The 15128-nt window shown below is 47.4% G+C and overlaps 1 protein-coding gene across 1 annotated transcript in view; it reads right to left on the reverse strand.

The window, feature by feature from the left end:
• The window catches only part of ISM1 (isthmin 1), a 39704-nt gene extending 25023 nt beyond the window's left edge, over nucleotides 1-14681 (reverse strand). The window contains exons 1-2 of the mRNA XM_071548099.1: nucleotides 14532-14681; nucleotides 13390-13895 (exon numbers count right to left, since the gene is read on the reverse strand). Coding sequence (XP_071404200.1) covers nucleotides 13390-13895; nucleotides 14532-14541 — 516 coding nt within the window. The 5' untranslated portion in view covers nucleotides 14542-14681. The remainder of the gene's footprint in view (nucleotides 1-13389; nucleotides 13896-14531) is intronic.
• Between the last annotated feature and the right edge of the window lie 447 nt (nucleotides 14682-15128).

Here is a 15128-nt window from a genome sequence, read left to right on the forward strand (position 1 = left end):
CCTTTTGCAAGTTTATTCCACTAAATCACTATGGCTAGGATTTCAGTAGGTGAACCAGCTTTAATAAATGAAGTTTTCATCTCTCCCTAGCTGAAAGAGTAACCTTACTTCAAGCCTTTTCAATTTCCAAAGTTGCCTTCAGCTGTTAGTTTCCAAGAAACAGCTATTCGCAGCCTCCATGTCTCCCTCTCATATGCCACTGAATATCCACCCTGTGCTTTCAAAAGTGTCTGTGACTCTGGCTGTGTAAACTGGCAGATGTTTTTAGAGACTAGAAAGTGTTTAGTCCCTGTGGACTAAGAGTTACATGATGACTTCATCACATAAGCAAAAGCTAATAACAGGAAAGCAAGAAAGCAGACAAGTGTTATATTCCAAAAACATGATGTTTCCTGTGCTTCTGGCAGAGTTACTTCTGTGTCTGAAAAAAGGCAAATCACTTGAGTCTTGATGCTCAAAGCACACACACCACCAAATCACCGTGAGATAATTACCTCACCCTCCCTTAGCTGCCTTCCCCACCAGTACTCACTTTCCTTGGATGGCAGCAAGAGGCTGAAGGCAGAGGGAAGGCAGTGTTTGTTTGCCCTCCATACCTGTGCATCAATTCTGTGCCTCACAACACTGCTGGAAAGGGTCCTTACCACCCCCAGGAGTTTACAGCTGAACAGCAGCAGCAATCTGAGTGGCTGCCTCAGGACCATGCACCTCAGCTCCTGCAGTCAGACACTCTTTCAAGTGTACAGTTTTACCCTCTCCATTTAGAAAACTTTGGAGACTGATGCCCGAGCAACTGGAAGTCATTAGTATAAATGGCATCTGCACATGCAGTGCAGCACTTGCCTTGGGTTTGTGTCAGGCCATGAGCAGTGGACACTGTGCCCTCTCTCTACATCTCCCTGAACTGCCCGAGTGACACATCAAGAAACCAGAGGGAGCAGATACACAGGAGAAAGGCCTCCCTCCAGTGACATGATGGGGAAGAGGAGCAAGTGGTTGGACAGGCAGCACACCTTGGCAAGGCAAAGGGAAGACCCTTCTCTGCCTAAGATGGGAGAGGGGACCCAGACCCTTCTCTGCCCTGAAAAGAAGTGTGGGCTTTCTGTATCATGAATTCTATGCCTGTACATATAAATTTTCTTACAACAGTACGGGACGGGGCTATTTCCTAGAGCTGATTAAAGAAGCATGACTCGATTTTCAATTTCAAACGACTCGGGGGGCATTCCAATCGGCTGCAGACAGGAAATGAATACCATACAGGCACTGAACAAGGCAGATGCTTTTCAATCTGACACTTACGTGAAATGAAAATATCTTCATTTCTGTCTCTCCTCCACCCCATGATCACTAGCTAGTTCTGAGCTATTTTTGGGATAAATGGTTTTATTTTTCAAACTTGTTATAATCCTAACATGTGCCTGAAGCCACCCAGACGCCAGTGACAATAAACGGCATGGAGCAGGCCAAATGCAGCTTTAGATTAGTCCCAGCAGCCCAGCACAGCAGCAAGGTATGAGAGGGAAGATAAGCAGTTCAGGTTTGAGATACCTTCTCCTCCTGTGGTGAGGAACAGAGATGGTGGGTGCACCAGGGAGAGAGAATAGCCCTGCACAAAGAGAGATCCCAAACCACATACCGCAGAAACACTGCAGAGCAGGTTGGAAGAGCAACTCCTGGCAGAATTCACTTCCAGCTACTTAACTCTGCTAAAAACATAAGTATATATACATATTTTCCTCATACAGCTCTTACAAGCATCTGCAATAATTGTCATGGGAGTATTATGGGGTTTATAACCCGACTGCAATATAATTGTGGCTCCTTTTATCAATGGCTGCAGTGCATATCAGAGAACTGGCACAGGCAGCTCTTTTCTCCCACTTGGTCCATACGTGTGCAGACCCATGATTTCAGCTGCTCTTGTATTTTATTGTGAGAACACTTAAATAGGATGAAAGAAAAAAAATCAGAGAGGTGGTATTAATCTGGCCCTTACTCTGATGTTATGCAGATAATTAGTTCATTTTATCTTGATGTTAAGACAGCCGGAGTCTAAGAACATGAAAAAATGATCCTCTTAGGAGACAGACAGGAGAAGAAGAAAGAGGGATGGGTAGGTGAGAAAGGCAGCTCTGATCTACATTATTCTAAAAGCCATCAATGCCAGATCAAAGAAGAGCAGGAATCAAACTCACTGCCACTGAAGGATTTCAGCAGCTTTTTCCGAGCTATTGATCTCTCAAGGGCAAAGCCTTTTAAACACTAGGTGATGCCTCTAACTAGCCAGAACTCCCACCTTATACTGGCTAAGCCTTGCATGGTTTGCTTTCATCAGCTGGGGAAAGCAGAAAGAGCTCAGACAGCGCGGTATCTGGGTTCGATGAAGGAGACATACAGCAGAGCACGGCAACAGCACGTGTGCACTGGCTGCACCAGATGTTGCCCTCCTAATGGCCATCATGGTAGATGTTAACTAAAAAACAGATTCCTCATTGATGAGCCCTGCCTTTGGTGACCAGCAGTGCCATGGAGTGCTTTGTGTGAGGACAGAACACTCACCCTGGTGAGAGCTCAGGGTTTGTTTGCCCAGCACTGACTTACTGATTGTCACCTCATCTTCTGTGTGGAATGAAGGTGGGGTAAGACATCTAAGGGGTTAGTCAGGCTCAGCTGACAAGTGGTGACTTGTTCATGAGTTTGGACTCACAGGTCTAATTTGAACACCCAGAAGGCACAGGATCCAACCCTAAATCAAGTCCTGAATTGTCAAATGAACTACTGATTGGCTTCTCCCTGTCATTCCTTCCCTTCCTTGGGTCAGGTGTCTTTGCAGTCTGGTAGACAAACTTCCAGGTGTTTTGCCTTGTTGGGACACTTTGAGATCATGCCTTAAGCAAGAGCCACTGGAACTGGGTGCAGTAAAGCAATTTCACCGGATGCATCCCCAGATGGTTTCCCAGGAGCTGCCTTTGGGCTTCTCACACGGATCTCTGTGCAGTGGGCTCACTGCTGCTGCCCTCACTGCATCCCCTGGGAACACTCCACTCATCCTGCCTTCCACACTTGCTGTGCTACACACAGGGCTGCAACAGCACCTTACGGGTTATTCTGCCCTTTCCAAGCTCTGCTCCCAGCTGGAAGCCCACCTGCTCCCACCAGCACTCAGAGCAACCTGGTACCTTAAACATTTTCAGGAAATGGATGAGCCTTTTCCTCCTGCATGTTTGGATCTGGAGCTAGTGCTGCTACCATTTAAATGCATATCAGAAGCTGCAGGACTCTGTGAGGCTGAACAGCTCATTTGAAACCTCTGGCACTATTGTTCCGGCGTGCTTGAAGGCACAGGCACAGCGTGGCTGCCCTGGGTCTCCCTTTAGAGATATATACCCACAAATGTTAGACATGTACATATCACCCCCCTATTCTTTCCCAAGCTTGGGCTCTAAAGCACAAGGTGAAGATAGTCTATTGGCCAGCTGCAACAAGCCTTTCATGAATAACATGACAATCAACCCCCGTAATGGAAAATGATACTCCAGAAACTCTGTCCTGACAAACATCTGTTTTCCTATTGTAGGAAGGAATAAGAAATAGGAAAAGTTAAATGCTGAATGCCTAAACAAACTGAATTAAGAAGAGATGGTAGGAGCAATGATGGATGAATTGAAAACCACCTGCAAATGTTAAAATCGCCATACTCTTCTGCAGACCATTAAGTCTATACTGCAAACCTCCAACAGACAGAGATTGTGCTCTATAAAAATCATGATGAATGCAGGCTTGTTTTTATATTATGGAGGTCCTAATCCTCCTCCTCCTCTGTCTTTGCTCTATTGTTACAACATCAAAGACCCACTGCTGGCCGAGATACAGTCAATATGAAAAGGGCGACCAGCAAATTTACTGCTTGACTTCATTCCCTTTAAATGGAATAGGCACCATGGCCCTTTTTCAAAGTCCAATCGCAGACATATATCTTTTTTATTGGACATCATGTACAATAAAGTGAAGCCGTAACTTGGAAAAAAAAATAGAACACCTTAAAAAAATCCCATGAGGTGAACATTCCTTTATAAAAATATCACTGTGGTTACGTGTTTAGAAAAACCTCGGGCACTCCACAGGGCAAAAGGCATGGGCTGGTTAGGTTATACTTTAGCTAAGATGCATATCCAAGCTAGGCCTAATACTGAGTTGGCTTCCAAAAAACCCAAACCTAACCAACTAATAAAAAGTGATATATTTAATTCAGACTGCCAGTGTCATTCAAATAAAGCCAAATGGCAGTATTCACGTCACAAGAATCATTAACTGCTTTGTTATAGCCTGCTCTGTGCAGTGAACCCTCACAGGCTTCTTCAGTCCAGAGAATCTGAAAATCAGCAGCACAAAACGCCGATATACACACGGCATCTGAAACAACTCCAGTCTGATTACTGAGGTAACTTCCAGAGGCACGTTCAGAAGAGAGTTGTATCTGCAGATATTAAAGACAGGGACAGTTTTATTGCTGTTGTGCTGCTAAATAGAGGCTATATAATTTCTGGCTATGCAATTAAACAGTGTGTAAGTCACATGATGTAGGAGATGAGTATAGAGGGGTGTTACAGAATCCATGTTAGGTAGCTATGTTTTTTATTTTATTTTAAACTATTTAAACTATTAATCTTTTTTGTTTCTTTGGGTAACTTGTGCCAACAGACAATAGAAAATATTTGGCTACAAATGTTATATCTAGACCTGATTTTAAAATCCTGCACTGATGTATGTGGCAGGTAAAACCAAGCAAATTTATGTTGTGTTACACCTATAGCAAACTTCAGCAGCTGGTTCCAGTGGAGTAATTATGGTTTCCCCACAGCAAAAACTGCTGCTGCTGCTGGGTTACTTCTAAGGCAATACAGAGACCAAAGCTGTGTAACTAATTTTTGAAGCACTAGCTTAAAAAAACAGCCATCTTATCACTAGGTCCTCTTCACACTCTTTCTGACACAACATGCTCTGTCTTTAGTCACAACCTCTTTCCATCACAACCTACAGCAAAGCTCTTCCGGTGCAAGGACCTCACCTCCTACTCAGCATTCCTGGGCATGCAAGAGAAAAACTGCTTTGATTACAATGTTCAATTGTGTAACACCTGAGTGCCCAACTCAATGGGAATGCCAAGGCAGGATGCCCGAAGGAAACTTTTTGGCAGTTAAACCTTGCCCATGGATAACATGGACTCAGTAACTTCTCCTTAGAAAGACAAGAATCAACTTTTTTGAGACTGGTCCTGTAAACAGTAGCACAAAAAGATGGGGCACACTATTTGATTGGTTTTTATAGACATTTACAGTACTCAGTGGTTTGGTCACAAGTACTGATCTCAAGAGCCATGCAGGCAAAGAGAAAATGTTAAATTCCCAAGGAAGAACAACTATTGTGGAACAAACAGTCCAGGATTTTCAGTGGGGATGAAAACTAACAATGAAACATAACAGATGGGAATTAATCCATGCAGTCTGAAGAAAGCCACACACGAAAGCCCAGCCTGCCTTTAGGGATGGAGGTCCCGTGGATTACGTGCGTATCAGTTCTGTAGGGAAACTGGGCTGCGAAAGATCCGTGTTCGAGGATCTTGGGTCTGCAGCCAACACAAGTCATTGATTAGTCTTGCTTTGTGGAAGTCAGTGGAGCAAGATCAATTTAAACACGCTGAGATTGGAGGCACAAAAGTCAAGGGATATTTGAACTCCTCCTTTCAGCATGCACTGACTCCACCAAGAGTGGTGAGCGAGAGATTTCACTTCTGATTTTGCTCTCTCATCTTCAGGAGCACCTCCACAACATTAAAAGCTTGGAGGTGAACAACTCCTGCTTTCATCCAGCTGACTGCTGGAAGAGAGGAAAAGAAAAGGTATGCCCCACGGCCATGAGCTCTCCCAGCACTGAAAAACAAGGACAAAAGGATGAAGGAACTACTTCCCAGTACCGCCCACACCAGCTCCTCTAACCAAGCATTACAGTGTCACACAACTGACCACTGTGGTGAGCCATCCATTATTACAATAGTAAGTTACATTTTACTTTGTTTTCTTTCTTTTTCTGGTATTTTGAATCGAAAGTACATGGAAATACCAACACTGCAAACATTCTGCCCTTGCTGATGTATCAATGAGCTCACTACACTATTTCTTGAAAATGTTATTCATCTCCACTATGAATTTAGCCTGGCATTTACTGTCTCCAAAACTTGTAAAATATGCACAATGGTCTTAAAGTGCAACAGTAACCACTGCATCATTTAATGCTTCCTTCTGCCTCTTACTAAAGCACTTTGTATTTTTTCTCTTTAAAGCTACACTCCATCATTCATTTGTGACAGTGCCTACAGTCTCCATTCAGCCCGGAGACCCATCACACTACACATTGTGCACAGGCTGCACCACAACACTGGAATCTCAACCTCAATAAGCCTGGGCTGAGATTTTAAAAATAAAATACAAAAAACCCTGCTACCACTGAAAAATAACACTTTTGAACAGGCATTTTCTATGGAGAACATTAATCAGTCAACTCAAAGAGCTTTTAGTTAGTGCAGTCTTAACGCAGACAGCAAGGTAAGAATTGTAACAAAAAGGCCAAACAAGCAGTAACCAACCAACAGTGGGAACAGAACAAATGAGGCACAACTGGGTGACACCACATCTGGCTGCGAGGAAGACTGGCAAACACACAGAAGAGCACAAAGCAACCAACTCTGAAGTTAAACCTGCCAAAGCTGCTAAGTCTGGTCTATCACTGTATTTTCACGATGTAAGTACAAAGGAAAACTACATTGCTTCAATTTTTGAGGTTTATGCTTGTGTAAGAAAACATCTGAATTGTCTGTGTATATGAATGAGTGTTTACAAGATTTTAAAGTGACACAGAAGAATGTAAGCGTAAGAAAAGTACAGCAAAATAATTTCCTACCATTATTTGCATTCTGTGCACTTTCACATAATGAAGGAAAATAAGTAAGAAATTCTTCAGCATCAATATTCACAAACCTGTGCATCTTTAAAAACAAAGAGACTTTCAAAGGGATTATTTCCTTCCCACTGGAATACAAACCGGGTTTTCAGAAGTCATGTCTATCTCTATCACATGATTTTAGAAAGCTTTTCAAACATTTACTAGTTTATGTATGTATGTATTAGGTGGCATTGCATCATCTGCATCATTATCAATACCACTGTCTTCTGCACTTCACTTTTTGTGAAGTTTTCAGACGTGTGACACAAAACTACCGGAATTTTCACCTAATCAATCATCCTTTCATTGTTCCTTGTTTTCTTTGAAGACATTTTCTATCATTTTGGAACAATTCAGCATTGATTACTAATACACAGATGTCGTAGATATGAGTAGAGACAAAAGAACAATGCTGAATTCAAACCATGGGTCCTGATTTATATTCAACACGCCTGGATTGGTTAAACAGATGTCTCCCCAGTAAAAGAATTCCACAGCAGAGAAAGGTGTGGAAAAGCTTAGTATGCTGAACCTTTAAGTACTGGGGCTCAGTTACCTATTAGCAGGTCATAAGATGTATGTTAAAAATCACACGGGAGTACCCAGTGACCAGCCCCAGACAGGACAATGATGATGAAACTGTTGGGGTCATAAAGGTAAATAGCAGAGCTCCAGCTCTATAGGCTTCCTGTCTTCTGTGGACAGCTGGAATTAGGGAAGGACAGAGCAGGGAAATTTGATTGAACCAAAGGGTTGTCAACCAAAGCTGGAGGAGTGAAGGAGGGGTTATGCCAGTCAGGTAAGAGCCAGGGGTCAGCAGCAGTGTGGCTGTATCACTGTTACAGCTGTGATGGACCTCAGTGTCATTCTGTGTACAATAAACCTCTTTGTGTGATCGGCAAAGACTACAAAATAAATCTACTCCAGAACTAGTGGTGACTGTCCAAGTTAGATGAACCAATTGGAAAGGACCGAGCTGGCTCCATCCAAGATCTCCATGAACCTGTGCCTGGTCTCCCTATTCTGTCCCCAAGGGCAATCGTTACAGCCCCAGACTCTCCCAGGAACCAGTACCAAACCTCCCACTCCTTGCACTGTCACCACAGGGCTCAGAACCCCTGTGAGCAGGTAACCCCAACCCCTCACACACAGCCCCAGAGCACAGGTAAGGATGGACTGAGAGAAAAGAAAGGGAAAAGGAGGAATGGCTCTGGGACCTCTCCCTGTAGTAGTCACTGTGGTTCATGTCTGGCTCCAGGCCCATGGAAATGGACATGAATTTAGAACAACATACACTCTGTTTTTATACAAATAGCCCAATACTATAAAGAGCTGGCAAATGATCTTAAATCTTGCTGAAAACACAAATAAATAACTCAAATATGCTCTGCAGTATAAAGCACTAGGAAAAAACTGCTCTGAGCTGTATTTAGAGAAACAAAATCGAGAGGCACCTTGTGATCCAATGACAGGTATTTACCATTGATGATCCAAGATGAGCAATTGTTAATTGTTGAGCTTAGAAATCAGAGAATCATAGAATCAGTTGGGTTGGAAGAGACCTCTGAGATCATCAAGTCCAACCCTTAATACAACCCCACTTTGATTACCAGATCATGGCACTCAGTGCCACGTCCAGTCTCACCTTAAAAACCTCCTGGGTCAGAGAATCCACCACCTCCCTGGGCAGGCCATTGTAAGAGATGTTGAGCAAAATATGCCTCATCTGAGCATCCTGGTAAAATGTAATGCAGGACATTACATTTGTACCTGCCTAACAGTGCTCCTTGCAGCCATAACTAAACACAATATTCTTGGATCCCTGTTCTGAATTACTGCACTAGTCTAGGATACTAAAAATGTCACATCCTGCCCTGAAGGTGTGATAGCTCTTCTCCACCAAGGATGCTTTAGTTTGCTAGAAAATTAATCGAAGTAATAGGTATGAAGAGGAGTTTAATTAATATTTTCGTGAGTTCTCCTGGAGCCAGGTTTGGAAAGTGAAAGAACCTCTCCTGAAAGCAATGAATGCCAGAAAATGGTCCTTTGCTCAGTGCAGCATCTCAATCCTTCACCCCTGCTCCCTGTTTTATCCTTTGCTTCCATGCATGCAGCAGCAGCACACGTAGAGCTAATCACTCTTCCCTCCCCCTCGATCCTGCAACAAGCCACAGCCCACGAGCAAAACCACTAAAGAGCACACATAATTCTCTCCCTTGGGAGGTGAGAGAATGAACTGCACATGGTCTAAGTAATTCCTAAAGCTTAGTGCACAACTGGAGGAACATATGCCAAAAGGTGAGCTTTAGCTCAGAACCTACACAACAAACCCTGCTGAGACCAGGCAGGTTTCACTGTCACTGCCAAAAAGCACAGCACAGCATCTTCTGTGACAAGGAACCACCTCACCGAACGAGATTTTGGGTAGCAATCAGCCTGCCTCATTCACCAGCCACCTGCTCTGAAAGTTATTCATATGAACTGCTTTTAAGGCAGAGAGGGATTTAGTGTTCATATTAAATATTGGAGGTACATCCACTGATTGGCATCTCATACAGGCTAAGGCCAGTCTGGAAAACCCGAATGCAGAACGTGGAATCGACAGCTTTTGAAGGACGACTTAGACGATTGGTTCCCATTAGGACTTACCAAATGTAGAGCTCCAGAGCTCAAATAAGCTTTAAAAAAACTCAGTCTAAAACTCTCCCAAAGTAAACAGCTCGAGTCCTACTTAACCGAGGAAGCCAGAAAGCTGAAATATGCCACTGTATCCAACTGGAGATCATTTTGCAAATTGCCTGAATGCAGAGCAAGGGTCAGCAAGAATGCACAAGCCCTGAAAACACTGAAATGCACCCCAGCAAAGGCAGCAGGCAGCACACACCATTGCTGAGCTTCTCATGGCTTTGGAGAAAATTAATTATTTTATTTGGAGAAAATGAAGAGCTCAGCTCTGCAAAGGGCTCCTTATGCAGGTTGGAGAGCGACTCTTGTGCAACCATTGCAAGTAGCAGAATGTGTTTCTTCTGGTAGGGCTCAGGGAACGTTTCTGACACGCTGTAATTGCTTACATGCTCATTGAGGAGGGGGGCAAGGACAGGAGCAAGGCGTTTGAAGGAAAAAATCTGTTTACAGCATTGTGCTCCTTTTCCAGTTCCATTCTCTTACATGGTTCCAGTTTTAAGCACAATTACCGAGTTTCAGGCTAATGTAACACTGCTGCAAGGACCGCAGTGGAGACTCTGACTTCATGTGCTATGGCATATATTGTTGGTGGCTCTGTTACTGCATTTCACACGGGCATTTTTCTTGGTGTGGGAACACTGTTTTTCTTGGTGTGCAAGGCCTGCTATGGAAAAATTAGAAGTGATGGGAATAAACTTCCTGATGAAATGTTTTCTCTCAGAATGAAAGAACAGATTTTAGAGCATCATAAAGTATTAAAAAGTCTTCCAAAATTTATGTTCAAGCCTTCCCTTCATTTCAGAACTATGTAAAAAGATAAAAACATACCCAAACAGCATTTTTCCATCTCTTAATATAACTTTACTTGTTCTTCTTCAGAAGCAAATGTTTGTACTTCTTTATTTCACAAATATAGTCAGGATTTTCTCCTCACTTCTGCTCTGTCACAGCCAGACACAGTGACACAAGACAATCCCAGACATCTGGGATCTCTAGAGACACACACAGCACAGGGAAGGGCACCAAAGGGAAAAATAAGAGGGAAGAAGAAATAACTTGTTTAAATTAGGATTGAAGGGGTTTTTTTCTGTATTTCTTTCATCTACCAGCCTAATTAATTGCAGAGATTAACATAATTGAAAGATCAAAAGAAATCAAAACCTATCTTCCAAAATCCTTCCTTCTTTTGAAGGATGAAGGAATGGGAGAAAGAGAAGCTCTTTCTCCCTTAAAGAATCAGACTTCAAATGCTTACAAGTCTCTATTTTAGTCTACTTAAATCTCCCAACAATATTTTAAGACTACTAAGGATTCCTCTTGACTCTGTTGTATGTAAGCCCAACCCAATTCTGACCACTTTATTTGTGCAAATAGACTGCCTAAGACTCAAAACATCATACCATGCATTTGATAATTGAGGGGTTTTGATACAAATTCGCCATGTCAAAAGACATCTATAAACCCTTGCTGCAAAGATTGCTCTGGCCTGGATTTGCCACACCTCTTCAAATGGAATCTTATCAAATGAAACACTGACCTAATCATGTCTTAGGATCTTTTCTCTCCCTAGACCTACTAAGACAGAAAAAACCTGCTTATATCAACAAGTCTGTGCTGTTTTGTTTTCCACCTTGGTTATCCACCTAGGAGTGCAGTGCACCAGGATTTTGCATTTCACTTCAGCACATGCCACGATACAGCCCCAAACCCACCCAAATCAGAAGATGCCGGGGCAAAGCTGCCATTGAAATCTGTATGATGATGCTCTGAATGGAAGCCTCTGCATGTCAGAGTACAACTTTCTAAAGCAGGTTACAGCATTTCCCAGGTATTAACAGAATCAATGGAAGGTATAAAACAAAAAAAATTTGATAGACTTCCATCTGTTTAACCAATTGCTCTAATCAATATCCTTTCCCCCCATAATGTCTTGCACAGACACACTCTCTCAAATACGTAACTGCAGAATCAATTCAGTTGGGAAGTATATAAAATTTTCAATTCTACAAGTGGCAGAACACAAAAATACGAACTGCTAAAGCTATCACAGTGCCTAAAGGCACAGAGTTTATTAAGGTAATCTGTAAAAAAATTACTGGACAGAAAAAATTCTTGAAGTCGACATTTACGAGATTTTCATGAGACAGCCAACTACAATGATAATAATCCAGGATAATTCTCTGAAGATGCTTTTCCTCTTGTTTCACCCTAACCTTGCAAGTGCTCTAAAAGGAGCTCCTCAGGGAAATGGCATCACCCAGAGTTCCCATTTACCCAGATGTTTCCCTCATTATGTTACAAGCCTGTCAAGAAAAGGCAGATTCAGGGTTATTCTAATGATAGCAAACACCTCATAAAAAACCTCTCCAAATTTACTTTTCCAAGGAAGATCATTTCAAAAGGCATTTCAAGTGCCCATGAGGAAAGAAAAGCATCATTCATAAAACATTATTACCAGAAATCTTGAAGATATTAAAAAATCCATCCCGGAATGTCAAGCCAGTGATAAAACTGCAGCTCAAAAGAGAGACAGCATGGTGGGGTCTTACTCAAAGTGCATGGCTGAGCACTCCCAAGCAGGACTCCCACCAAGTCCAGCAGAAGGTTTGCTGAGTTAAGAGGACCCGACTCCAGTTTGTGACTGGGATGTGGAGTCTGCAGATCCCAGGTTCCCTCCTGCAGCTGGTGGGTTCACTCTGTGGACCACCTGCCAGGGATCCCATGCAAATAGTGATGAGTACAGCCTGCCCTCTCCTTCACTGTCCTCATCCTTTATGGAATGTGCCCTGCTGGTACTATAATTCCTTCTGAGATGATAGAGCAGTTTAGGTAAATTTATGGTGATAATAATTATACATTTTCTCTCAGTTCATGATTTGGTGGTTGATTTTTCTTTAACACTTGGATACAGGAAAAAAGGTGGTCAGGGTCCATGCAGCTGACCTGAGATCTACAAGCTTTGCCTGGGGCCGTTGATGACTCTGTAGCTTGGATCACTGTCTCCAACCATTGCAATTGAATGGCAACATGTGATACTGAATAAAAAAGTATCACCTGCAGAAATAAGGAAACAGAAAAAAACCCGTCCTTTACGTTTGCTGGACACTGTTGGGTTTCATGGGATCAGGAGACTGGAATGAGCTGAATAGGTCACAAGCACCTATAACCCGAAGGTTCTTGGCTGATTCAGGACTGAATGTCAACCTGTCTCTTGACACTTTCCAAGGAAAGCCAAGCGTTTTGTTCCCGCGTTTCCCATCATCATACACCAATGCGGTCCACGCTCGCTCTGGGGAATGCTGTGCCTTCAGAAAGGGGTGCCCTGGGTGGGACCCCTGCCCCGGCCCGGGCTGCCCCCGAGGCTCGCCTGCCCCACGCGCGCCGCCGTCGTGCGCCGCGCCCCACCTGCGGCACAGGGGGACACGCGTGGGAGCCGCCCCGACGCCTCCAGCGCGGCATCCAGCGGCGGCTCTGCCTTGCCCACCGCTGACAGCACAACGCCGAGGAGGGCACAGGACACCTCGTGCGCGCCCAGGGAAAGCCCTCGGGAGGGGGAATCCCCGGGATCGGCACAGCCGCGGCTGGCGAGGGGAGGAGGAGCAGGTGCACGGCGGCGGCTCCCGCCAGCCCGGCCAACCCCGAGCTGCCCCCGACGGCGCCGGGCACGCGGGTGGGTGGTGGGGGAGGCGGGGCGGCACTCACCTGCCGCTGGCTGTGGTTGCCGGCGCCCGTGGGGGCGTGGGGCTCGCCGCCGCCGCCGCGCAGCACGGTGATGTGCAGGGTGAGCAGGAGCAGCCCCAGCAGCAGCAGCAGCTCGGCCGCCAGCCGCACCATCCTCTTGAGCCGGGCGGCTTTAGGGCCCCGCGGCGGCGGCCGCGGAGGAGGCGGAGGCGGAGGAGGAGCCGCGCCCGCCGCCGCCGCAGCCACCGGGGCCGCCGCCGCCGCCGGAGCGGCCCCGGTCCCGGTCTCGGTTCCGGGAGCCGCAGGACGGGCGGCGGGGACCGCGGCGCCCTCGGCGTCGGCGGGGCGGGCGGCGGGCGCGGGGCAGCGGCGGCAGCAGCAGCAGCAGCAGCGGGGGCCGCCGCCCCACGGCGGAGCCACGTCGGGGCGGGACGGCGCGGCGGCCGCCAGAGTCCCGGCGCTGCCCGGCGGTACCCGGCAGGTACCCGCGGCGGGGCCGCGGGCCGGCGGCGTCTCTGCGGGCAGCCCTGCAACCCAGAGGCACCGCGGGCCGTCGGAGGGAGGGAGCGGGCGGCCGAGCCCCCGCCGCCACGGGGAGCCGCGGCCGGCGGAGAGCAGCGGGGCTCGGCGGCCGGCGGGGAGACGCTGCGAGGACGGGGGGAGCCGGGAGCGTGTGTGCGAGGGAGAGGGAGGAGGGAGGGAGGGCGAGGCGGGGGGGAGGCTGGGGACGAGTCTCACATGGCGGGGAAGCCGGGACGCTCCGAGGGGAGGAGAGAGCTCGGGGCTATCGCCTCCCTCCGCGCGCGGGGATGGGGGTGGCCCCTGGACCAGCTTTTCCCCCTCCCGCCGCCGTGTCCTCGCCCGCCCCGCCGCTCCCCCCTCCCTCCGCGACGCCCGTCGAGGCGTCGCCCTGCCCTGCCGGGTCCGCACTGTCCCGGCGCTTCGCGGCGGGGGTGGCACCGCGACCCCCGCCGGCTCTCAGCCCTCGACGGGGCGGCTGCGAGCTCCTCAGGGGAAAGAGGGGCAGATCGCTGCTTCCCTCCCCCGGCCCCCTTCCTCTTCTCTACCCCTTGGCCCGGCCGTGGGAAATGGGTTGGGGGCGCGGGGGGCGAGGGGCTGCAAAAGGCTTCAGCTGCCCGCTGCCCTCCCCGGGAGCTGGATACCTGGCTCCATCTCTCCTCTCTCTTCCCTCCAGTGCCCTAGGGCTGGCAAGGGCAGCGCCGCACTCTCCTGCCACCGTGTGTGCGTGTTTGCGAGCGGCTGCCGCGCCTCCTGGCTCCTGCTGCTGCTGCTGCTTCCAGACCCACTTTCTCGCCCCCTCGCTCTGTTTCGGGAGAGGTACGTGTCGGATGCTTTTATACTGCCCTGCCTCCCTCCCCTGCTGTCCTCTCCCCCTGCTCCCCCCCCCTTTCCCTTCTCCCTCTCTGCAGCTTCTGCTCCAGCCTAGCGTATCCCCCCCCAACCCTGCTCCCCTCCTCCCTGTGCCGACCTGCCCCTCTGCAAGCCCTGCTTTGCCAGGACACCGCACTTGTGGACCCACACCCCGTCCCGCAGACAGTTGCACCTTGCGTCCCGACTGCCACCACTGCTCGGCTGGGACGGAGCTGCTCTGAAGTGACACGTCCCCTTCAGCTGGTCTGTGTGTCCCTTGTAGCACTTGGGCTGCTGGGGTTTGACACTCCTCACTCTTGTTTTCCTTCTCCTCTTGGTTGCTGACTGCATCAGTACCGTGGAAAAAGATTTCTCTCTCAGATGGGAGG

This window comes from Pithys albifrons, chromosome 2 (genome assembly GCF_047495875.1).
Source record: "Pithys albifrons albifrons isolate INPA30051 chromosome 2, PitAlb_v1, whole genome shotgun sequence".
Lineage (NCBI taxonomy): Eukaryota > Metazoa > Chordata > Aves > Passeriformes > Thamnophilidae > Pithys > Pithys albifrons.